At 49.6% G+C, this 24,969-nt stretch overlaps 2 protein-coding genes and 1 long non-coding RNA gene across 3 annotated transcripts in view; 2 read left to right on the top strand and 1 right to left on the bottom strand.

Annotated features, from left to right (window-relative positions):
• The first annotated feature begins 1,506 nt into the window (after positions 1–1,506).
• ALDH2 (aldehyde dehydrogenase 2 family member) lies at positions 1,507–23,275 on the top strand. The gene is made up of 13 exons (XM_044989908.1): positions 1,507–1,683; positions 8,959–9,063; positions 11,354–11,494; positions 12,571–12,650; positions 13,952–14,063; positions 15,550–15,678; positions 16,278–16,391; positions 17,583–17,685; positions 19,168–19,352; positions 19,748–19,912; positions 20,436–20,593; positions 21,515–21,629; positions 22,596–23,275. Exons 1-13 carry the CDS (start codon positions 1,552–1,554, stop codon positions 22,626–22,628), a joined length of 1,572 nt encoding a protein of 523 aa, XP_044845843.1. The 5' UTR covers positions 1,507–1,551; the 3' UTR covers positions 22,629–23,275.
• Positions 23,276–23,546: 271 nt separating this feature from the next.
• On the bottom strand, positions 23,547–24,321 carry LOC123350953. Its single transcript, XR_006573883.1, has 2 exons — positions 23,833–24,321; positions 23,547–23,707 (listed from the first exon to the last, which is right to left on the bottom strand). It is a non-coding gene; the product is annotated as an uncharacterized LOC123350953 (long non-coding RNA).
• A 592-nt stretch (positions 24,322–24,913) lies between these two features.
• The window catches only part of MAPKAPK5 (MAPK activated protein kinase 5), a 28,940-nt gene continuing 28,884 nt past the window's right edge, over positions 24,914–24,969 (top strand). Inside the window, exon 1 of the mRNA XM_044990239.1 lies at positions 24,914–24,964. Coding sequence (XP_044846174.1) covers positions 24,929–24,964 — 36 coding nt within the window. The 5' untranslated portion in view covers positions 24,914–24,928. The remainder of the gene's footprint in view (positions 24,965–24,969) is intronic.

Raw genomic sequence — 24,969 nt, 5'->3', positions numbered from 1 at the left:
AGCGCTGCTGAGAGAGACGTTATGAATCCTCAGAGAAAGGGAACAGAGAAAGCCCCCAAACAGGCCCTGGCTAAGAGGAACAAAGAATCCCAGCCTGCCCCCCCACCAAAGATGCCCGGCTGACACCACCTCTTGCTGCATTTACAAAAGCAGCAGAATGGCACATTTTGCTGGATAGGCACAGCCCACAGACAGTGCCTTCCCAGATATCAGTCTCTGAGCACATACCTCCACCTCCAGTGATCAGCAGATAAGGGAAACAGGCAGAACAGCACTCAGGAGCTTTGCCATTAACTCAGGACTCAGTGCTGTAGTGCAGCCATCTGAATACTCTGGGGCACAGACATGCGTAACCTGCCCCATCCTGTCCAGGACGCACACAAGGCAGCTCAGCATGTGCTTCCCATAGCTAAGGGGGAACTTGGGTTTGACTAGCACATACTGAAATCAGGGAGCAGTGTCATGGGGCTTGGCTTAAACCTGCAGGCTTTGAAGAGTAAGTCTGTGCAGTTTAGAACGAGCTTCCCAGTCCGTGTTCCACAGACCTGGGTTAGTGCGGCTGAGCCAGACCAGTGCTCCAAAAATAGCTGTGCAGACACTGCTTTGAAGCTGAGGCCTGGGCTCTGAAGCCTGGGCAGGGGCTCCAGGAGTGGAGCTGTTCGGCATGGGCAGACCCCTGGGCATGGATCCTTGTTGCAGTCAATAGGGCTCAGGGGAGGGGTCGAATCCCTCTGTGTGGCACAACTAGCAGGATCAGGTCCTACATATTAATAGTGTGCAGGAGATGCACATGAGGCAGGATGGTCCTGTGGGAAGGGCACTAGCCTGAGACTTGGGAGATGTAGGTTAAATTCCCTGCTCCACCCCAGCCTCCCCGTGTGACCTTGGGCAAACCAGGCAGTTGGCCTGTCTGTGCCTCAGTTTCCCCATCTGTCGGACAGGAAGAGCACTGCCCTACTCAGAAGGGTGTTAACACATTAAAGGCTGTGCGGTGCCCAGATGCTACAGGGACGAGGACCATACAAGTATCTAACACAGAGACAGCCAGGGACCCTAAGGGGATGCATTAGAGGAAGCCCCGGTTCCTGCCACAGCCCCCTGGACTTAGGGGGTCCAGATGGCCTGATTTAAAGGGTCAGCAGTCCCAATATTCGGGGCTTTGTCATACAGGCGCCTAATTCCCCCCTGATTTTTCGCACTTGCTAGTACATGGACGGGGCCCTCCTGGCACCGCCCCTGCGCGGGGGATGAGCTTAGCCGGGCAGCAGCCCCCTTAGCCCCGCGCGAGCCTGGCGAGCCCGTTCGCCCGTAACCAGGCGAGCTTGGCGCTCCGCTGCCGCAGCTCCAGCGGGGCCGGGGAGCGGCGGGACGGAGCTCGCTGGATCCCGCCGGCCCGAGCCCAGGCCCCAGCTCCCGAGCCCGCTCCCCGCGCACACGTGCTCCGGGGCCCGGACCCTCCCCCGGGCCGCTGGGAGGGGCTCGGCCCCGCCCCCCCCCCCGGTGGCTGCATCCGCGGCTCTGCCCAGGGCCCCGCGTCTCCCCCGCGCCAGGATGCTGCGAGCGGCCGCGCTGGGCTCCCGCCTGTGGGGCCGCGCGGCTCCGGCCCAGCTCCGCTGCCCCTTCTCGGCCGCGGCGCCCGCGATCCCCGCCCCCAACCCCCGCCCGGAGATCGCCTACAACAAGGTAGGGGGCGGCCGGGCGGGCTGGGGGTTCGAGCCCGGCCCGCGGGCGCCGCCGAGCCCGGCTTCCCTGCCGCCCACGGGGGGAGCGGGGCTGCCCCCGACCCTCCCTCCAGCTCTCGGCCCCGGGACCCCGGGGGCGGGATCTGAGCTGCGCCGCCGGCGGTCGGGCTGGGGGCTGGCCGAGCCGCTGGGCCCCGCCGGGAACCCCCGCCTGAGCCGGGGCAGTGGCATGTCCTCCCCCGGGGACAGCCCCCGTCTCCCGCAGGGAGACCTGGCACCAGCCCCCGCTGCCCCATCCGCCCCCGGGGGCCTCTCTCTAGCCGGGGCCCCGCTGGGCGCGGGCAGCGCGGGCTCCTGCTCAGAGCACAGCCCCCGAAGGAGCCCACACGGCCTCAGAGGCGCTTGTTGCCTGGGGCCTGATGGCAAACCAGCTTCACCCAGCTCCCCTGGTAGCGCATCAGACATTTAATCTGAGGGTCCAGGGTTCATGGCCTTGGTCAGGCGGCCTCGGCCTCTCCAGCCCTGTCAGGCACCCACAGCTAAGAAAGTTGTCCCTGCAGAATCCTCTCCTGCCCCAGTACATGGTGTACTCCAAGGTTGCTAGTAAATTGAGTGACTATATGACCAACCCGCTAATAAACAGAATCCTCAGATCCGCTTCACAGTCCGGCTGTCTGTCCGCTCTGCAAGCAACGGACTCGCTGCGTTGTGTCCTGCGCTGCAATGAGCCTGCTGTCGCTGCTGCTTTATTGTGGGGGTTGTTTTTAAAGTAAAAACAATGCCATGCTACTGGCCTGGCATTTGCCACCTGCATCGTGGTGTGCGGAGGGTGGAACCAATTTGCAAGTCCCTAAGTGCTGCAAGTGGAGGGTTACATCATACTTTGCTTGTCTCTGTAACCTGTCCTCTACAAAGGGTTGTGCCAATACCAAGTGCAGAGCAAACTGAAACCTGCCTCCTGTAGCGGAGACAAACTCCAAAATAATCAATCTTTGCATGGTGCTGGAAAGACTCCGCCCCATGGAACTGTGCACTAACCGCCCTCTGAAACCGCTTATTCTTCATGCATTAATGTTGTTTACCAAAGCACCAGTATTTGGACACACAAACGGGCACTGCCTCATTTTAAAAGCTTCCTTACCTGCTTTCTTAACACCTGAGATTAGGTTAAACTACATTAATGCTGAAGTTTGACTTTTTTTTCCATAAAAAACAGGAGTAATGCTACAAGGTGAATATAATACAGTCCTAATAATACCATCTTCTGTATTGGTGGTGAGCAGGAAGCTGAACAGAACAGGCCTGCAGAGCAAATGCTGTCTTTCGTTGCAAGATATTCTTTTAAAAAACAAAAAGAACCCTCCCAACTGTTCTTAATACAAGTAATTCAGAGTCTATTGGCCTTCGCAAGCAATGCAGTCAGTTCCTGAATCTGACCAATAAAGCAAGTTGTCCTCCAGAGTGTGTGTGTGTGTGTGTGTGTGTGTGTGTGTGTGTGTAAATTCAAGCTGAGTCATGACTGTCACTGGGTTCTACACTTAGATCAATTGCTGTCACCAGTACAAATGAATAGAGAGAAAACAAATTGATCCATTGGCTAGGATTTAGCATGCACCCTGGGTATGTTGTTTTGCCTAGACTATCTTCTACTCTTCCTTCACTGTTATCTCAGGGAATGCTGATTAGTCCGTTCTAATGATGGAAAATGAAATGTGACGAGGCCCTGGATAAGTACACTCTTACAGCTGCTGCGTCACTGCTTTTGAGTAACAACTTTATATGAATCAGTTGCTTCTATAGGGGAATTTGCTTGTTTTCGCTTATTGTGCAACACTGCTCTGATAAAAGTGCTGTGGTCTTTGCACTGAGACTTTGCTTTGGGTGTCTGTTTGGCTTCTGAAAGATCTCTCACCTCAGTTAATGTGACAGCTATGCTAGCGTTGAGTATTTCATGCAAAATACAGTCGAACCCATTTATGTCGACCTCGGTTAACTTGCCAATCCTATTAAGTCGACGGTTTACAAGTGGAACCGCCAAACTCCCTCTTTGTCTTATGAGTTTCTCATCCGTTATGTCGATTTGCCGAACCCTAATATCTCGAGCCCGTCCCCGACCCACCGTGTCCCCAGCCGCCGGCTCCCCGGCTCTCCAGCCGCGTGGTTCCCCAGCCGCCCGCTTCCCGCGTCCCCAGCCGCCCGGCTCCCCGCGTCCCCGACCCACCGTGTCCCCAGCCGCCCGCTCCCCGGCTCCCCAGCCCCGCGGTTCCCCGCGTACCCGCCCGCCCGCCGGCTCCGCTTCGCCGCCCGCCCGGCTCCGCTTCCCCGCCCGCCCCCGCATACCCGGTCCCTGCCTGGCCCCGCCCGCCTGGCCCCGCATACCTGGTCCCTGCCCGTCCCCGCCCCACATACCTGGTCCCGGCTTCTCCTGCCGCCCGCCCGCCGGCTCCGCTTCCCCGCCCGCCGGTCCCCGCTTCCCCGCCCCCGCATACCCGGTCCCTGCCTGTCCCCCCCCGCCCGCCCGGCCCCGCATACCTGGTCCCTGCCCGTCCCCGCCCCACATACCTGGTCCCGGCTTCTCCTGCCGCCCGCCCGCCGCCGGCTCCGCTTCCCCCGCCGGTCCCCGCTTCCCCGCCCCCGCATACCCGGTCCCTGCCTGTCCCCGCCCGCCCGCCCGGCCCCGCATACCTGGTCCCTGCCCGTCCCCGCCCCACATACCTGGTCCCGGCTTCGCCTGCCGCCCGCCCGCCGGCTCCGCTTCCCCGCCCGCCTGTCCGTCCGCCCGGCTCCGCTTTGCCGGATCCAGCCATGTGCAGGCAGCGCGGTAAGGGGGCAGGGAGGGGGTGGGGGGGTGGATAGGGGTTTATCTCGATCATTGGTTATCTCAACGGCTTTTGGCAAACCCCTAGGCCGTCGAGATAACAGGGTTTAACTGTATATCCCATGTCGCTCTGACAAAGCAGAGAGAAACCGGACTTATTTTTGTCCTTTTAAAAACACGTTAACGGCTCCTCAGCTCACGGACTGTCTGGAATAGTTTGTGGCCCTAGTGCTTAGCACAGAGCAGCCAGGCTCCTGAGTGGGGCTTTTGTGTAATGCTCCCCTCAGAATAGCAAAACAGTGTCTAGAAAAGACATGAAGATAGAGTGGGTGAGGCAGAAACTGAGCACAGTGGGTCCTTAGCAATACTTGGCAGGAGCTGAAGAGCAAAATCTTGCTCTAGTGGTGAGGAGATTGTGTGAATGGACAGCAGGAGCCACTGCTAACTGAGCAGTGAGGGGGAATTGAGAGACTTCAGTGATGTGCCCTAGCAAACACATCCTGAAACCTTCCTAAATGAAGGCTGTAATTCCTCAGGCTGGCAACCTACTAGCGCCCAGGTGCCAGTTTGCTTTATAATGTCATTAGGAGTTGAATGAATCCGTCCTCACTGGCTAAATGCAAACTGAGTCTGTGTTTAAGACTGCTTCTTCTCTAGTTCCGATAGGAATCGGGGGGGATTTGTATGGAAAAACTGTTTATAAACTAAGGCCCAAGTGGCACTGAGTCTGCAGATCAAGTCCCAAGGAACCAGCTCTGAAGCACATTGAAAACTGGCAAGTGTGGGAAATGCAATGGAGTGGGAGGAGCAGGGCCGCCCAGAGGATTCAGGGGGCCTGGAGCAAAGCGGGGGAGCTGCGGCGCTTGTACTCACCCGGCGGTGGTCCGGGTCTTCGGCGGCATTTCGGCGGCGGGGGGCCCTTCAGTCCCTCCGCGTCTTCGGCAGCAGTGAAGGGCCCCCTGCCGCTGAAGACCCGGACTGCTGTCGGGCCAGGGCTCGCGGGGCCCCTGCGGGGCCTGCTCCCCCCCCCCCCCCCCGGGCAGCCCTGGAGAGGAGTGTTGTATCCTTGCTTAAAACAGCATACGGCTGCCAAACTCAAATTAAGCATCTAACCAAACTAGACAGCTGCGGCTAGAGCTGTAGATTGCCACGGACTCGCAGGGGTGAAAGAAAATGCAGGCCTATTATTTACCAGGCTGCACGTGGCAACAGACTATATTGGTAAGGGATGCAAGGAGAGTGTGGGTCACGATGCAAACTGCAGACACACACACACACACACTACACTTAATCAATTTAAAAGTTTTATTGGGGATAATTACAAGGGGTAAGGGAGCAGCGTATGATTAGCTAATAGAGTTAATGAAACTTAAAACACACAATGACTAAAATATCTATTAACAATATTTATAAACAAAGATGCAGCATTTAGTAATAAGTGATACTTACAAATACAAACCAACGCATAACGACCGGCAAACGTAGAAGCTCTGTTTGAAACACGTGAGCTGAGAAAGAGGCTTCGAGGTGATCAGGCTCGGTTACGGGTATACACAGGATACACGGGTATACACAGGATTCGTTTTTCTTTCTCCTCTCCCTGCCTGGCAGGCAGGCCATAAAGTACCCACTATGACATCATAGAAGTGTCATAGGGGACGGGCCCAAAACCTGTTTGTGTTTGTTTCTGATTGGCACAAGCGAAGTTAACACCATGTAGGGGAGCAGGTGCCTTAAAGTCTGGCTTCGCCCCCAAAAGGTGAGGAAATGCATATTGGTTTAGAATGCGTACAACACTGAATGACAAAAGAAGAGGCCAGGGCAATACTGGTATGGGCAAGTTTTACAGGATGCAGACAGGAACTCATCTCAACAAGAGCGTGTATTGCAGTCACGTGTAAAAAGCCCTGATAAGGAGCCAGGTTCTATTGTGTTACCTGTGTTTATTGTACCTCCTGTACGAGCAGCAGGGTGGATTTGATTTAAATCACTAGTCGGGAAGACTCGATTTAATCATGGCTTTCTACATAAAAGTGCATTCTTGGTTGTTATAACCTTAATACATATTCTTCACAACTCAGAGGTAGAGGTAGGTTTCATTTTTCGAAGGTACACACGATACATTTTTAAACAGTGATTTATTTTGAAAACTTTTCAGATTAGTTTTAGTTATATCAGAAAGTGAATGATTGTTTGGTTATTTCATTTACCAAAGGTAATTGAAGCAGATTGTTCACCTCCCAATGACTTCATAAATATCTCCAGTTCAACAGGTTAATCATTAATATTTAGTGGATTTTCTTGCCATGCTGTATCAGGAGGAGAACAGCACCAGACAGACATTTAAATTGTTTTATTTAACTAAAACAACAATGTTATGGAATCTGAATTTTTTTCTTCAACAGCAAACATATAATATTTTAACAAAACAGGCATATGTCCCTCGCTTCTAACATTTATCTCTGGACTTCTTCTCCTTGTCCAGATCTGTTCCGCCCCCAACAATCTTCTATTGAACTTTTTGAAACTTGCACTTTTAGAGAGAGGTAAGGGATTGACTCTGTGTACACAAATTTGCAGAGGGACAACAGAGTTTAGGTCTGTTATTTCTCATCTCTCTTATTTATTTATTTAAAAACATGTTTGCTATTAACAAGCATGTTCCCTCTGGAGACACAAATCCACAGTTTGAGAACTGCAAAACTAAGCATCTCTGATGGTATCTTCTAGACTGAGCACTGAGTCCCACTGAGTAGATAGAAAGATTAACCTAAATAATCTATACAAAAGCCCCTGGAACCCCATAAAATTGGGTCCCTAATCCATGAACTATTGGAACTCATTTACAAAAAACTTTTCTTAAACATGACAGGAATATACTGTCTCCTACTATAGAATTAGAATTTTTAATCCCTATTCCATGATGAGATATCTTTGAGCTGTAATGTATCGTAATTAAAACTATCTTTAGACAGGTTTTTTCCTCAAAAAGCATTTTATCAAAAAAATCCGATTTAAATAAAAAAAATCCAGTTTTTTTTTAATTTGATTTTTATCCACCCTGGTGAGCAGAGTAGACGCAGTTCTTGCCCTCTGGAGCTTAGTCTAATTTGAGACAAGATAGAACGAGTGAGTGTGGCAAACAGGAGGGGGAAGGAGTTGTCTCTTGCTTGTTACACAACATACATAATAGGAAGAACCCACATAGGCAAGTGAGATCCAAGTATCTGTGTCTACTCCCTGTACGCAATGTGCAAGCTACGTGTAAACCCTGCAGCTCTGGCAGAAGGCTGGCGGTATCTGAAACACTGAGGAAAGTAAGCAGGAGACTGAGGGTGCACTCCCTATGGAAAGGGCTAGGGCCCTGTTCCTATACAGTCCGCAGGGCAAGAGGAAGATCATGCCGTTGAATAGGGAGCTGTTGCAAAACTTGGTAGCTGCGTTTTGGACTGGAGGTGTTGGTCTGAATGTCACAGTGGCCAGGATGGGGGGAGGACTCGCACAACCTAAGGCGCTGCCTTGTGTATATCGTGGAGCCCCAGGCTGGGCATAGAATTGGAGGACTGGAAGGCACACAAGCACAACAAGGTCACTAAGGGTGTATTTTGTTGTCTTTCCTGGTGTCTTGTGTCTTGCTCTGTTTGTCGCCTGCCCCACTCTGCTCCTGTTTACTCTAGTTTCACAAAATATTTAGAACTAGGGGAAGGGAAGGAAGATGCCTTTTTTCAATAAGCAGAAGGTCTTTCCGGTGGGTGCTGTTCCCTCTGCTTGCTAGCTTGTCTCGGCGGGAGGAATGGCTAAGCATGCCCTGGGGTCTCTGGCAGAGGTGGCTGGGTGAGCTCTGTCCATTGATCTAGTACCAATACCACACTCATTGTTCTGGTATCCAGGGGCCTGGAGGGGTTCTCTGCCACACTCCCAAGGGCATATGTGTGGGCTGGGATGTCTGCAAAATGGGACAGTTGCACAACTGGCTACCCTACCATGGCAGAGTCTAGCACAGGGGAGTCTGTTGTTATGGGGTCCCAGCGGCTGGAGCTGTGTCTGTTGTGGATCATGCACTGGTCAGTTTATCTCCCTAGAATGAGGGGGTTTGATGCTGTCCTGACTCAACGCTTGACTGTGGATTCCTCCCTTCCCGTGCAATTTTGCCTGATCCAAAATGCTGTGAGATTAGCTGTGTACGGCTTAATGACTGCTCCTCAGAAACCCTTTGCACGTGGCACATGTCTGAGGGGTTTTCTTTTTAAAAGCCCCAGTGGGAAATAGCTTTTCTATGACTCTCTAGTGTTTTGCATGTTAAAAATTATGTGCAGAGGCACACACATTTAATTTGAACTGCTTAAGGTGCAGAGCTGTGCTTCCAGCTTCCTCTTAAACCCAGCACCAAACAATAGAGCTTCCAGATTAGAAGACTCTTGGGCCTGAATACTTACGTCTCTCTTCTTTGAATTACAGATTTTCATAAACAATGAATGGCATGATGCAGTCAGCAAGAAAACCTTCCCTTCTGTCAACCCAGCAACGGGGGAAGTTATCTGCCAGGTTGCTGAGGGAGACAAGGTAAACGCTGTCCTTATAAGATCTCAGAGACTGATAGGTGTTGACTTACAAAATCATGGCATAAAAAGAGATCATGTACATGGCTCTTTATTACCCCTGTCCAGAAACTGTTTGCTCTCTATCCTTTATCCTGCATGTGCCTGAACTCCATGTTATGGGAAACTGCTACATGTACTGTATAGAAAGAAGTGTCAGTGTTGCTTTCCTACCTAGCTTTGCTCTGCTCCTAATCAAAGGTAGGAAGTCAAACAGGCAGTGAGGATACTTAGCTGTTATATGGGACTTTGCTATTCCCTGCCCTACCCCAGAAAGGTGCCTGTTTCCCCACATTTTGAACCTTGGGAGACTGAGGCAGCAAGGTGAAGTAACTCAAGGCCACCAATGAGTCAGCATCGGAGCCTGGATTAGAACTGCGGCGGGGTGGTGAAGACGAGGCTGAGCTCCCAGGGTTGGGATCAGTCTTTGAAGAATGTTCCTACCCCAGGCAAGGACGGAAGCCAGCCTTGGTGGGTGCCAGAGGGCTGTGTACGTGACCTCGGTGCTGTCAAACAGGACGGAGGCTTGGGGGGGTCCCAGTGAAATGGAAGGGATGGATGTTTTATCAGCAGAACAAAAGGGACCCGAGCGCCTCGTATTGCCGTAGTACCCTCATGTACTACGTGCTCCACATACACACGTGGGGACAGAGACGCTTCCAAAGAGCTTATAGTCCAGAAAGACACGAGAAGAATTATCTCGATTTTTACAAGCGGGGAATCGAGGCACAGACAGATGAAGTGACTCACCCAAGGTTGCTTGGAGTCCAGGCAGTGCCAAGGATTGAACTCAGATCTCCTGAGTCCCTATTCAGTGCCTTAACTACAAGACCAACCTTCCTCTCTCAACTGGTCGATTTATGGTGTTGTCGGAGGAGGGGGAGGAAATCACTTGGATTTCTGCATGCCCTGGTAATCAGCTTCATTAGTTTGGCACATATGCCAAAAATGGGAACTGACTAGAGATAATAAACACTATAAAATAGAGAGATGCTGGATTCTAAATTGAATCAGCCATGCTAAACCTAAACAAATCCAACTAGAGACTTCAGAAGTCACCCCACCACCCTTGCTCTTGTCCTCTGTTGCCAGAGGATCTAAAGTAAATATTAACCCAGCAGATACTGCCACTGAAATATGCCTAGTGTAAACATGCTTGGCTTTACCCAGGGCAGTCGCCTTTATGTGGTGATGTTTGCTCAGCCCGTTACACCCATTCTTTTCAAATATAATTTCATAACGTTATCTCCGGATGTAGCATGCAGTGCTGGGCAGGCTACAGCTGGGTCCATAAACAGTGACTCTGCAAAAACCCCGCAGGCTGGAATCAGCCTGCAGCCTGCAGAGGATCAGCTGACAGCAGGGCTGGGTTTTCCATGTATGAAAGATGCCACCTGGTCTTATCAAGGAGATAACAGGAGCTCTGTGGTGTCACTTGGATGGACGTTCTGTTCCCTCCCACAATCCAGCGACCTTCTCAGCCAGTGGCTGGCAGCTGTATTTTGAAGGGGGAGGGTTTCTTTAAGTTGCATGAAGTTCATGAATAAATCATTGGCTTTGACTTAGCCACTGTAACACCAGTGTTTGGCAGTGCTGATGTGGGATTATCCAGCTCCTGGGGATGGGACTTTTGCAGCCTCTCCACCATTCCCTTCAGCTGAGTCAAAGCGGGAAAAATCAGGACAGGCTGGGACCTATCATCCTGTAGTCCAAGATATTGACGTAGGAGACCGTCTCTCCTTCCGGCGAGGGCAAAGGTGGCCAGACTGCATGGCTGCTGGCTCCTGAGCGTCAGCCCTTCCACCGAGGCCTTACCCAGCATCTCTCTGCATTAGGGCAGAGGAAGGATCCCATTTTCCCATCTAATATACATATGTGATGAGACACACAGGGTTTTGTCCCCCTGCCTGTGTCGTGGCTTGGAGTACGGCGCTGCTACACGCAGTACGCGGCCTCCCACCGCCCTGGGACACAGGTCAGTGTTAACCCCAAGGCAAACACAGGGGACTAACCTGGCACAGGGACCTAGTGTAGAAACTAAATGTACAGTTAGAGCATGCGCCGGGGACCCAGAAAGCCCTGACTCTTAGTTCAGGCTGCATTTCAGCTTCCTCTGTCTTTCTCCTGGGCCACTTCTCGCCAGCCTCTCTCAAGTCTTTTTCCCTCTGAGTGCGGCCTCTTCCATTCAACCTCAGATAGGCGGTGGAGGAGGGGAGCACTGTCCACTCAGCCTGTCTGTCTGGTTTCCTCCTCAGGCGGATGTGGACAAGGCCGTGCAGGCGGCCAAGGCGGCCTTCCAGCTGGGCTCGCCTTGGAGACGGATGGATGCCTCTCACCGGGGGAAGCTGCTGTACCGCCTCGCCGACCTGATTGAGAGAGATCGGGCTTACCTGGCCGTGCGTATCGCACTCCCTGGATGTTCTGTCTGTCCTCCCCAGGGTGGCACAGTCTAATAAAGCTGTCTGCTGGGCACTGCTGGTCTGGTTCAGCTGGGGAGGGGAGGGATTCTGGCAGTGTCGCCAGAGGTGGATATGGCCGTCTCGGGGGAGGGAGCTCGCCTGTGCGCTTGGCTGCATGTGTAAAAGGGAGCTGCCAGGTCGGGTGGGAGGAGCTGGCAGTTGTAGCTCATGCACTAATGGCAGCTCTGTGGGGTACGAAGGGTAAACAAGCCATTCCTCGTGTCCGGTAACCCATTCCTGCAGTCAGAGCAAAGGAAGGACCCGACTGCTTGCTCCTGTCTGCAGCGGCTATGGCTCAGGCTTGGAACCCTCTGAACTGGCGGCCGCCGGAGGCTCTTTCTCCACCTGGACTGAGTGCTCTGAGCATGCAGCAGGCGTGACCTCTGCTAGAAGGGCCTTGCAGCCTATCGGCCAGTCCTGCTCTTGCACGGCTCTGAATCTTGCACTGTCAGAGACGAGGGAGCTAGCCTGGTTTCACTGAGAGCAGACGTTCACCCTAAGAGTCTCACAGGCTGAAGCCTCACGGCACACTACTGTTAGTATGATACACGCTGAGACAAACCCATCTAGCCCAGCCAAGGGCCTGCAGCCCCATTGCTTCCCCCTACCGCTCACAGGCACGATGACAGTGATCACGACTACACTGCTCTGTCTCGTTAGTGGGGAAAGGAATAACTGACTGTCCTTTGGGGTGTCTGACGGTCTGAAAGCTCCGTGTGCTGCAGCATGGGGTGATCCAAGCTCAGGTCTTTAGCCTGGAGTTTGGAATAGCTCTGGGGCCAGTATACTCTGCCCTAGGAGAGGGGAGAAGAGGACCTTGGATCAGTCCCTTCTAGCCTATGCAAGGAAGGAGGTGGGGGGAGTCTTCACAGTGTTGGGCATTTGGGGCTAGGTAGGAAGAGCTAAATGAGGAACCTGTCCAAAGAGCAAACCCAGAGTCAGGCTCACCTTGGGCTGTGGCTGGGAGTCAGGGCTGGGACTATCCAAATATGAGTTTGTAACTCTCTTTGTAGGAGCTGGAAACTCTGGATAATGGCAAACCATACTCCATATCCTACTTAGTGGATCTGGACATGGTAACCAAGTGCATCAGGTAGGAGTTTGTTTTCTTCATGCAACGACGAGAGCAAGTCCAATGTGAAGTGCCATGAAGTCTGGCATTCAGCTGATCTGTGGTAGCTGGAGATTGGTGGGAATTCCTGTCTGGGTGCTGCGGTAATTTGAGCATGCTAGCTGGTTAGACTTGATCTGACCTGATGGCATCCTGTGTCCCGTCCTGTTGGCCTGAGGCAGGGCGAAATGCACCCCGAGCCAGTGACTCTCACTTTTAATCAGTTCAGCCAGGTTAGTGCAGTCAGTTGCTTCCTCAGTATGGCCCTGGAATGCACATCTCCAAATCCTGCCTTCCTAAAGCCACATACCAACCCTGAAAGATGCTATTGGCAAATCTGAGACCTCTGAACTTGTTAAACCCATCGTAAAGGGTAATGGGCTGCTGCGAGTCCTGGCTGGACCCAAACAATCTGTTTCTGCTGTTTGTATTCAACTTGTTGTCTATAAAGCAAGGAAAATACCAACCTATGAGTCTGGTGTCTGAAGACGTGCCAGTGATCAGGTGCTGGCTAGAGGCTGGATGGAGGCTTCCTGTGATGAGTATTTGACACTGGCAGAATCCTGTCCTTGGGGCTTGTCCAGTTTTGAGCTGAACTTAGCTCAGTGGCATAGCTCAGTGGAATGCATGTTACTAAAAGTAGCCTTGCCAGATGCTCATGAAATCATTAGCCGAGAAACACACAACCTGCTCTGCCAAGTGATAAGGAACCAAGGAATGCAAGTGTTATTTTACTTGCCTATCAAAAAAAATCATGCTGGACTCGTGGGTTTAGTCACATAGGTGGGCCTGCCACCCTGGGAGCTAAAAAAGGCCTGTACCCTTTGAAGCTTGCAATGAGTACTGAGCTTAGACTGCTTTGAAGGAGCTCTCACTCAACCCTAATGCACTGTATATTTAAAAAAAAGTGATTTCAGGTGACCTGAGCCTCTTAGCAATGTTGTGGCTTTCCAGTCAGGTCCCTTTTAAAATCAGTGTTTGAGAAACATTCTTCTTTGAGTCATGGTCCGTATATGTATTCCTGTCCCCCATCATGCGCGCCACGTGCTGGAGCCAGGAGATTTTTTGACTCCACATGTTGACCCACATGTGCGTCATGCGTCACCTCGTGTCTCAGGCAAGGTTATAGTAGGTCATGTGGGGCGACGCCTCTGTAGTTCCCTCTTATTGCCGCAGGATCAGAGTCTGAATCCCTGCCCGAGATGTCAAAAAAAAGTTCACTCTTATTCCTAAGTGGGAGACTTGTTGTCCTAAACCAATGACTAAAACAATGTGATTGTCAGGTACTACGCTGGCTGGGCTGACAAATGTCATGGAAAAACCATTCCCTTAGATGGAGACTTCTTCAGTTACACAAGACATGAGCCAGTAGGGATCTGTGGACAGATCATCCCGGTAAGTAAAATGTATCATGAGCCTACAGAAATGCACCTTGGCATAGAGAGTAACATTAAGATGCAAGTTTCTGGCCTCTGCTAGGCATGATTTCCCTTTAATACTGAGGGAAATAACGCTTAGCAGCCCTTTGCATTGTTCTGGCAGTGATGAAGCAGACTTGATGTAATTGTCAATCCGACTCTGTGCATCCAGCTGTGAATGACAGAATTCTAACCCTCTTTACTGCAAGTACCTCATTTACACTTATAGCCCAGATCTGATGCAACTTCATTTGTATCTATGAATATTTCTATGAATTGCTGTGGACATAAAATAGTGTGTAAATATTACCTTGTTAGAGATCAGACATGGTTGTGATGCATTGGTTGTGATGAACTGTGCTTGTGTGTCTCCTAATGAGCAGGAATTGGATGTAAACCTTTAATTCTGGAATCTTAATCTGTTAGCGAGTTTAGCATGAACTTTTTCATAAGCAAGCTCTTGCAGACACTCCACTATCAGTGTTTCAAAGCAACTCGTGGGCAATTAGAAGAGGCCTGGTTTCCAAGAGTTAAGATTAAAACTTTCAAGTTAGACGTAACTTTTGTAAATAGACATCCCCCAAAATACGTCACTCATTTAAAAATAGCAGCATCTTGAGAGGCAGAGAACCAGCTCTTCACTCTGTCTACTAGTCTCTTCTGTTTTTGTTCCTAACTATTTGATAGACTCCAGAAGTGAGTGAACAGTTCTCCTGTTCAGTCAACTCTAGCTGTGGGAAATGAATAAAATCTTTTACTTCCTGTCCCCCATCAGATGAGCCGTGCAGGTACTTGCAGTTAATGCAGCATCCATGTCTAGTGTATCCCAGGAAGGACGGCCTTGAGGTTTCTGCACTTGACTGGGATGTGGCATTTTGGCTTTGGTTCTTAGCTCTGCTACAGACAGTGTGACCTGGAACAACTTGCTTAATCTCTGTGGCTCCGTTCCACATCTGTAACATGGGAATAATGCTCTTCTGCCTCACGGGGGTGTTGAGACTAAACTCATCCATTTGTGATGGATCCTGTGGTGGGGTGTGTGATTACGTTAAATCAGTAATGAAATGAATAAAAACTTCTAAGAGACAAGGCCAGAGGTCAGGCCCATAACGTTGAATCATTTAAGTAAGTTTTTAGGAAGTTGTTTTAAGTGTCAATGAAAAGGCTTTAAATTTTTTTGTATCAAAATTTAAACGTTTGCAGTTCCATCTTACCAGCGCATGAACCAAGGGCAGGGATAGCGAAAGGAACCACACATTTATAATCCAGGGTGTTAGTAAGGCAGGGATGGAAAGGGAGACAAATACAGGGTTGGATCCACAGCTGGTGAAAGTGACTTCAGTGGAGATGAGCCAGCTACAGAAGCTGGGGATCTGTCAGGCCCTTATTCATCTCTCTAATTAATTCAAATGGCGAGTCCGTGTTTTCAAATGTAGTCAAGAAGGTTTCCTTGTGTCTTGCAGTGGAATTTCCCACTCCTGATGCAGGCATGGAAAATCGGGCCTGCCTTGGCCACTGGGAATGTGGTTGTGATGAAAGTGGCTGAGCAAACACCCCTGACAGCTCTTTATGTGGCCAGTCTGATCAAAGAGGTGAGAGAAGAAGCTGGTTCTGACTCAACCTCCCACTTATACTTCCCGCTGTGGTTGTGCAATGTGCTGTGACCACATAGCAACACAAAGAGTGGGCTACAGGAACCTATATGAGGCGGGGGCTGTGGTGGTGGAGGAACAGCCAGAGGAAAAAGTTGCCATGGCCGAAGAGGAAAGACATGTTTTGTTTTGTTTTGTTTTTTAAACATATCCCATCACCTAGACTAACCAGATGTCATTCCTGTTCCTGCCCTTCTCTCCGGCAGATACAGGAGATGCTGCTTTAGGATGGGGATGGAGTTTTTAATGAACTTCAGTGGGCTAACTAACTAAAACGAACTTAAATGAATGCTGTCCCTTTAAATTAGTCAGGGGTCACCCAAGCTGGCAATCTGGCTTTAAGCTACTGGAGGCAGGTGTCTGTGGTCTAGCAAAGTCCGTAAAAGGCTGCAGCCTGGAGGATGAGAGTGAAGTGGAAAGGAGCTCTGTTTTTTGCGGGGCAGGGTATTGGAGGTTGGTGTGACTGATAGGGCTGTGGATCCTCTTGATTTGTAAAGGGCATAATTAACATCAGTTTTCTTTGGCTGGTGAATTTACAGGCTGGCTTCCCACCAGGGGTGGTTAATATTGTTCCCGGCTATGGGTCCACTGCGGGGGCTGCCATTGCGTCCCACATGGAAGTAGATAAAGTGGCCTTCACTGGCTCCACTGAGGTAAGACACGGCGTGTCTGCATCCCCGTCAACAGTCTCGTGTAGGTGGCCTGGTGGTCTGTGTAAAATTTATGTTCTGTATCAAACACTAAAAAACTGTTTTGCCTTTTTTTTTTTTAAATGCATCTGTCTTTAAGCACCAGAACTGATTTGTAACCAAACTAAGCCTTATGCTGTTGAGATGGGTTTTTTTGGAATGCCTTTGGGCTGCTTTTCTGTAGGTGAAGTTTAATCTCTGTGCAGACTTCAATGATTCAGCTAAAATGCAGACAATGAAGAGATTATAAGGAAACCGCTGACAGATACCTGACACCGGTAACCCAGCCAGGTGACGCAATAAGCTCTAGCAGGTGCTGAAATATCTAGGATGCTGGGAGATGCACAACACACAGATTTTAAATTCTGTATGTCTCTCTTAAAATCAAATCCGCACAAGCTGTACATCTGTGTCCAGCTCTGCTTGGTCAGAGGTTCTGATGTCTGTCATTACTGCTGATTTTTGTTACCGCCTAGACTTCCTGAATGAAATCAGAGTGGAGTACAACAACATGGCTTCCTTTTCTACGTAGTGTATGTCCTTGCACTAGCTGCTTGAAAAGCATTAGGACAAAATCAGACCCTTCACTGCAATGCCCAAGAGCATCAGAGTAACACAGGGCAGCTATAAGAGTTGCTTAGTACAGTGGTTCATAAACTGTTTAGTAAGGTGACCCACCAACTGTATTTTTTTTTTTGTGATTCCTCCCAGGGTCCAAATTTTATTGGGAATCATAGGCCAACATCCTTCGCCACTGCCGCCTCCTTGCCCCACCAAGGAGGCTCCGATCTCCCACAGCAGTACCTTCTGTCCTGGCACCACAACCCTAATCCCAGGCCGGAGGGAAGGCCCTGAGGCAGGTGATTTGGAGAGTGAGCTGGCCCCGCACTTAACCCCGTGGGGCTGGGCCAAGCTCCTCGCTCTGGGCGTTGTGGTGCACAGGTTGAAGTGCCATTCACTCAGATTTGGCCCGGCCACCCCCTCCATCGTGACAGGGTTGCTGCTGTGGGGTGAGTGAGGAGCAGGCTTGCTCTCTAACTCCCACCTCCCAGGGCCTCCACAACCCACATGGAACCTTCCATCCACTAACCATTTGGGAAGCACTAGCTGAGAGGTGTTTATTTCCTAATCTTGATTCCGCTCCTTCCGATACAGGTTGGGCATCTGATCCAGAAGGCTGCAGCAGAGAGTAACCTGAAGAGAGTGACGCTGGAGCTTGGCGGGAAGAGCCCAAATATCATCATGTCTGATGCCGACAGTAAGCACCGACTCAGTGCAGTGTTTGAATTGTAGCGCTCGGAATGGCTTTTTGCAGCCAGGATTTGTGAAGGGCTGGAAGGTTCTCACAGTGATTCCCACATAAGCTCCTATACCGAGAGACTCTCTGGACTTCTGTTGACAGCGCCACCTGGCTATTGTCCTACAGAGTACACGGTGCATCTTGGGAGGAGTATCTTACACACAGTGAGGCAGCCAAAATGGTGTATCAGCATTTCCTCACAAAACAATAGAGGGCATGGGTGGGGATGGGGGAACTAATTTACCCACAAATTACACTTCTTTGTTGTTTTCCTGCAGACCTCTCACATCTTTTACTCATTCTTTTGGGCTCTATTTCATTATCTTCTGTATTTAGTAGTGTTTCCTCCCATTCTTTCCTCCATTAGGTTTTGCTTCACTGCTGTGCCTGCCTCTTTCTAACCTCTTGCATTTTTTCTTAGTTAGACTCATAGACTTTAAGGTCAGAAGGGACCATTATGATCATCTAGTCTGACCTCCTGCACAAAGCAGACCACAGAATCTTACCCATCCATTTCTATAACAAACCCCTAACCTATGTCTGAGTTATTGAAGTCTTCAAATTGTGGTTTGAAGACCTCAAGCTGCAGAGATCCTCCAGCAAGTGACCCATGCCTCACGCTGCAGAGGAAGGCGAAAAACCTCCAAAGCCTCTGCCAATCTGCCCCGGAGGAAAATTCCTTCCCGACCCCAAATATAGTAATCAGTTAAACCCTGAGCATGTGGACAAGACTCACCCGCCAGCACCCAGGAAAGAATTCTCTGCAGTAACTCAGATCCCATCCCATCTAACATCCCATCACAGACCACTGGGCATACTTACTTGCTGATAATCAAAGATCAATTGCCAAAATTAATTGCCAAAATTAGGCTATCCCATCATACCATCCCTTCCATAAACTTATCAAGCTTAGTCTTAAAGCCAGATATGTCTTTTGCCCCCACTACTCCCCTTGGAAGGCTGTTCCAGAACTTCACTCCTCTAATGGTTAGAAACCTTTGTCTAATTTCAAGTCTAAACTTCCTAGTGTCCAGTTTATACCCATTTGTTCTTGTGTCCACATTGGTACTAAGCTTAAATAATAGTTCTCTCTCCTATTTCTCTTCCATGTGGATTTGTGTGTGTGCGTGCACCTCTCACTTGAGCCAAGAAACTGGCACACTCTGTAAGTGGTGGTCGGGGAAGGAAATTTCGCTGGATCTGAAACAACTTTTCAGATTTGTTAATTTTAATGGACACTGCAGTTTGGGTAGAATTTGATCTAAATAAAGAGTTGTTCAGCATGTAGATCCACATTTATACCCTTGCTATAGGAGCAGTAGAACCTTCCATATGAAGTGACTGATTGGACAGGAGTTCATAACCCTGACATTCCTGCTGTTGACTTAGGGGAGAACCTTCCTCATGCCATCTACTGAGTTTTTGCCCTCTCTTTCCTAGTGGACTGGGCTGTTGAGCAAGCCCACTTTGCCCTATTCTTCAACCAAGGCCAGTGCTGCTGTGCTGGATCCCGGACGTATGTCCAAGAGGATGTATATCATGAGTTCGTAGAGAGAAGCATTGAGAGAGCCAAGTCCAGGGTGGTTGGAAACCCGTTTGACTCTCAAACTGAACAGGGACCTCAGGTGAGAACATGAAGCTTCAGTTTTCCTTCTCTTGAGATGCTACTTGATTGTGCATTGAAACCTGGGACTGTATCCATGAACCAGTAGGCTAGAAGGTACTTGGCACTCATATGCCTAACTTGCGTTAACCTTTGCCTGTTATCTAAATAAATGGGGATGAATGAACTGGCTTAGATAATCACTTTGACCTCAAAATACTCCCTCTGAAACTTAGATTCAGCAATTTCTGCCCTTGCAGACTGGCTTAGGAATCTGTCTGAATGCAGCATTGTTGTTCTATTAACACCTTCCTAACTCCATGTAAAGAACTGGTGTATATAGACCACAATGTGGTGGAATCCTTTTCTCTCTCCATAAGGATCAAACTGACCTATTGCTATTCTTTTTGATCTTAGGTAGATGAAGAGCAGTTTAAGAAGATCCTTGGCTACATCAGCACTGGGAAGCAGGAAGGAGCCAAACTGCTCTGTGGTGGCAATCCTGCTGCAGACAGGGGCTATTTCATCCAGCCGACTATCTTTGGAGATGTGCAGGACAACATGACCATTGCTACAGAGGAGGTCAGAACAACTGATTTGTAAATGTCTCTTTTCTCTAACTTTCTGCCAAGTGTCTAGCCCCCACCTCCTATCTGCCCCTCCTGTTCCCTTATGGCGTCCCCGGGACCCTTGCCCCAGCCAACCCCTCCTCTCATTCCTGACGGCCCCCCCACTCCCTGCCCCCTTACTGTGCTGCCTGGAGCTACCAGGTATCTGCCACCCAGCTGGAGCTGGGCCACGCTGCCGCCACCATGCAGCTCAGAGCACCAGGCCAGGCCTGGCTCTGCATCTGCGCTGCCCTGCCCCAGGAGCTCGCAGCCCCACCACCCAGAGCATTGCACTGGCGGCAGAGCAAGCGAATTGAGGCTGTGGGGGAGGGGGGACAGCAGGGGAGGAGCTCGGGGGCCAGCCTCCCGGGCCAGGAGCTCGGGGGCCACGCACGATGGTCCCGTGGGCAGAATGTGGCCCGTGGGCTGTAGTTTGCCCACCTCAGGGCTAGACCATGGTGGATTTTTTTTTAATATGCTTTGTTTTGATTTCACAGATATTTGGGCCAGTTATGCAGATCTTGAAATTCAAAACCATTGAGGAAGTCATTGAGAGAGCAAATAATTCCAAGTATGGTCTGGCAGCAGCAGTCTTCACAAAAGATATTGACAAAGCAAACTACGTGTCCCAGGCATTGCGAGCTGGAACTGTCTGGTAAGAGTCTACACACAGGATCTCTGTTGCCCAATCCTTCCTGAGTTTTTAAAAGCTGTGGCTTTCTCATTCAAGCTACCTCCTTCATTAAATGTATAAACTGTGTTTTATTACACACCCTCAGTGCAGGTACAAAACTAAAACCAAACCAAATGTCAAAAATCTCCAACCTTCCTCTGGCAAAATCTGTGCAAACAGATGAGCCTTGAAGAGTAAACAGAGGCTTGGTGGGTGGGATGGAAGAACAGGCTCCAGCATTAGGTCAGAAGATACAAGGGGGGGGACCTTGCCAACTCCCAGCCCTGTGAATTTAGAAGCTGTTAGGTCAGCAGAGAGGTTTGTGCTGTCTTGGCTGCTGCAGCACAATACAAAAAGAGAGCTGTGTCTAGTCAGGGCTTTTAGTATATAGGTCAAAAACAACTTGAACTGTACTGTAGAAACAAACTGGAATCAAGTGAAAATTCTGGAACACCAGCATCTCACTTTCCCTTCTAGAAAGGGCATGGAGTAAGCAGGTAGTCGGTACTTAAAGTTGGCCAGATAGGGGCAGCCTCAATGCTTGGTGTGCTGACAGGTGGGAGACCTGAATTGGATTCCTGACTCTGTCTTACTCCCTGGGTCAGTAGGGATGAGGTTAGTGCTCAACCAGCAGAGGAGTGATCGTTGTACCTTATTTCCACCCCCCCACACACACATCCTTCCTGCTTGACTCTCCGATGGATGCTGAATTGTGCCTCCTCTGGATCTGCTTGGCCAAAAGGGTGGTGTGTGGGAGAGAATCCTTGTAGATGTGGACTACTTGCTGTAACTGAATCTGAGGAAATGTTCATCTCTCAATCATGGAGACTTTCATGGAAAGTCTTTGGTACTGTAGATGCTCTGGAGCAACAAACTGCTTCTAAGGTTTGATTTCCATTCCAGGATAAACTGTTATGATGTGTTTGGAGCTCAGGCGCCGTTTGGTGGGTACAAAGCATCTGGGAATGGGCGAGAGTTGGGGGAATATGGCCTGCAGGCATACACAGAAGTGAAAACTGTGAGTATCAATGTGTGCGCGCCAGGGGAAAACACTAGAGGTATGGGCTTTGTACCTTTTGACATAAGACTGCCAGAAGAAGGAAGCTGGCCCTCAGTATTCAGTGTCACAAACCGTCCTCTTCTTATTTATCACTTTACACTTTAATTCTTGTAGCTCTGAATTTTATGCTTCTAAAATAACAAAACTTGTGGCACTTGCTTAGCATGTTTCATTAGAGAATGCCAGAGTACTTTACAAATGGTAAATAAACTTCACATACCTATGTGAGGTGGGACAGCTAACCTCTGTATCAGGTTTCCTCACCTGTAAAATGAGGATGCATGACTTGCTCAAAATCTCACAGTGAGGCAATGGTAGAACTGAGGCATCCTGGGTTCTATTCTAACTTCCAGTTTATTGCCCCATGAACACTATCTTCAAGAAACCTCTTAGAATCCCCCCGTTTTAAGTGCATTTGATTGTAAAGAATGAGTGGGCTAATAATGAACTCATTTGGGAAAGGAATTAAGCCTGCATTTCTGAAGAACGTGTGCTGCTTAGAAGCTTGAATATCAGTAGTGCACTTATAAATCAGCCCCTTAATAGTTGGAGTGTAGTTTGTTACTGGAATGGAAGACCTCCAAGCAGTGCTGACTATTTAAGTGCCACTCTTCCATCCAAATCAAGATTGAATCCAGGCCTTCGCATGTGTGATACTAGAAGAAAGGAAACTACTAAACTGAAAGTCCAGAAAAGTGAGCTCTGTTGAACTGTAAAATTGTGGTTAAAAACCCACCACATGGTGCACTTAAAACTAGAGTATAGAGGATGAGTGAGCCACAGGGAATAATCAGTAACAGCGATGACCTAATGTCTCTTCCAGTTCTAATTTCTGTGGTATTTATACTTGAGCAATGGGAAGGGAACAAAGTGAATCTTATAACACTTCAAATATAGGAAATTAACCAACATTATTCTTTCTAGGTAACAATAAAAGTTCCACAGAAGAACTCTTAAGGAACATGCTAGTTGGTCCATGCATCTGAACCCTTCTATGGAATTGAAGTTTAATGGGATAAGAACGTGGGGAAACCCTTCTTAAAGCAAGCAAAACCTGAAGTCCATAAGTGCAAAGTATATAACTTTTTTTCTGTTTCTAAAGATTTTTTTTTGTGCCTGAGGCAATTTTGTTCTCTGCTTGTCTGAAACTTCACTTAGCTTTAACTTTTTTTATACCAAACATAATTCTCTGTGCACTAGTGTTGCACATATGAGTAACCTTGTTTGCATTTGTCCAAAGAATCTAATGTGCTCTTTTGAAATCATTTGAGTGCTTTATGAAAATACCGCTACTAGAGACTGCCAATTAATTGCTTATAATTGGCTTGCTACATATTTTTTGTGAGGAATAAATCTATTTGCTTGATTTTGAGAGTACTCTCCACTGACATGCATGAGCAAAATTTGGCCTTCTAACCTAGTAGCAGAGATTAGGAAGATACTGTGTTACATTCAGAGTAGCTATAGTTTGTGTATGACTTTTTTGATAATCTGAATTACTCTGAATCAAGGTAAAGATTTTTCTCTCCTATCCTGTCATCTGTGAAATATCTTCTTGTACTATTTGCCCTTTCATAATAAACATACCTGTGTTTAACCTGCCAGACTATGGGAAAATTAATCTTATATTTTGGTTGAGTCTAGGGATTGTTATATTCTAAAACTGTTAACCTAAATTAAAGTGCATGCAGAAGGTAATGGTTTCATACAGATACTCAACATGTACTACCAATTTTGATACTAATTTCAGGAACTATGCCTTGGATAAAGTCTGAAAAACAAAGCTAACTTCAGAAAAACCTCAGTCTACCATCTTTTAACGTTCAGCTTTAGTTTAGTTTTGAGCAAAAAAAAAAAAAACTGAAGAATTCGGAGTTCCCTGCAGAAATATTACCTTTACTTTGTACGGGTAACAGCGCTATCCTTGCATTAAACAGTGCTCTAAAAGAGGAAAAACGTCATACTTTCATTACCTAGATAAGCTTTTTCCAGTGGCAGAGAAGATTGCTACTTCAAACTGGATGTAACAGTATAACCTTTGGCACCTTATACCCACGAAAGCTCATGCTGCAAAAACATCTGTTAGTCTATAAGGTGCCACAGGATTCTTTGCTGCTTCTACAGAACCAGACTAACACGGCTACCCCTCTGATAGTATAACCTTTGTGATGTAGCTTCTTGCCTGAGCCAAATGGATGATTTTCCCCCCCTTTTAAAATGGCTGGGGGGGAGAGAAGAGACACTTGCAGGTGAATGGGATTAGGTTGCCACCTCTAGGACACTAAGCTTTTCCATTATCGTGGAAGTTTTCACCTATGACTGTCACCCCCACAGCTGTTGCTGTTTAACTGAAGCTTAGTCTCAAGAGATTACACATATACACCTTGTTTCCCGTTCGCTAAGGGCACCTGCGTGCCGATCATGCCGCTGTTAGTCAGTGCTGACACATGCTGCAGGGCTGGCCAGGGCCCGAGCCCAAGGCCCCTGCAGCGAGCTCAGGCTTTTTAGCGGCTGCCATGGTGCAGAACCAGAAGGCGACAGGGCCCAAATAACGTCACCGCTGCCCGGCGTTGGCCTGGGGGCCGGGCCCCTGGCTCAGCTGCCGCAGAACTGCCAGGGCCCCCGTTAGCCCGGGCGCCGAGCGCCTCACACCGCCCCAGCGAGGGAGGCACTTTCAGCCCGGGCGCAGAGAAGCGCGGCCGGGCTCCCCCAGGGCGGCCGCGGGTCCCTGCCTCAGCGCGGTACTTCCCTGAATAAAGCCCCGTCCCCGCCAGTCCCCCCGCCACGACCCAGGCTCGGGGGGGGTCTCGCCTCCGCCCCTCGGGCCTCACATGGAGCGGGCCGAGCCCCACGGACGAGCCGGCACGGCGGCTACAGCGACCCGCCCCCCCGTTAGCAGGCTAATGCCTCCTCCCTGCTCCCTCCCGGCGCGGCCGCAGCGCAAAATGGCGCTTCAGGTTCAGCACGGCCCGCGCTTAGGTGTTCGTTGGCCTGAAATCTCGCGAGATCTCGGGCGGGACTGTCCCGCCATGACCCATCTCGCTGGTGCAGTCTCTTTCGGGACATTTTCGCGCAGTGGGCGGGTCCTAGCTGTCTCTAGGGCGGAGCTACGGGGGGGTCCTGGTTTCTCGCTCCGCCTCTTCCCCCTATTGTCTGGCCTAATCTGCCCCATATCCCTTACGTCATCAGTGCGCGCCTCAGAGGTCGAAGGCCCTCTAAGGGGTCCTTGGTGGCGGCGTCGCCTTCTTAGACGGGGAATGCGGGCGCCTGTTGATTATATAATCGCCGCAGAGGTGGC

Source organism: Mauremys mutica, chromosome 16, assembly GCF_020497125.1.
Source record: "Mauremys mutica isolate MM-2020 ecotype Southern chromosome 16, ASM2049712v1, whole genome shotgun sequence".
NCBI classification, from domain to species: domain Eukaryota; kingdom Metazoa; phylum Chordata; order Testudines; family Geoemydidae; genus Mauremys; species Mauremys mutica.
This window is presented reverse-complemented; position numbering and strand designations above follow the sequence as displayed.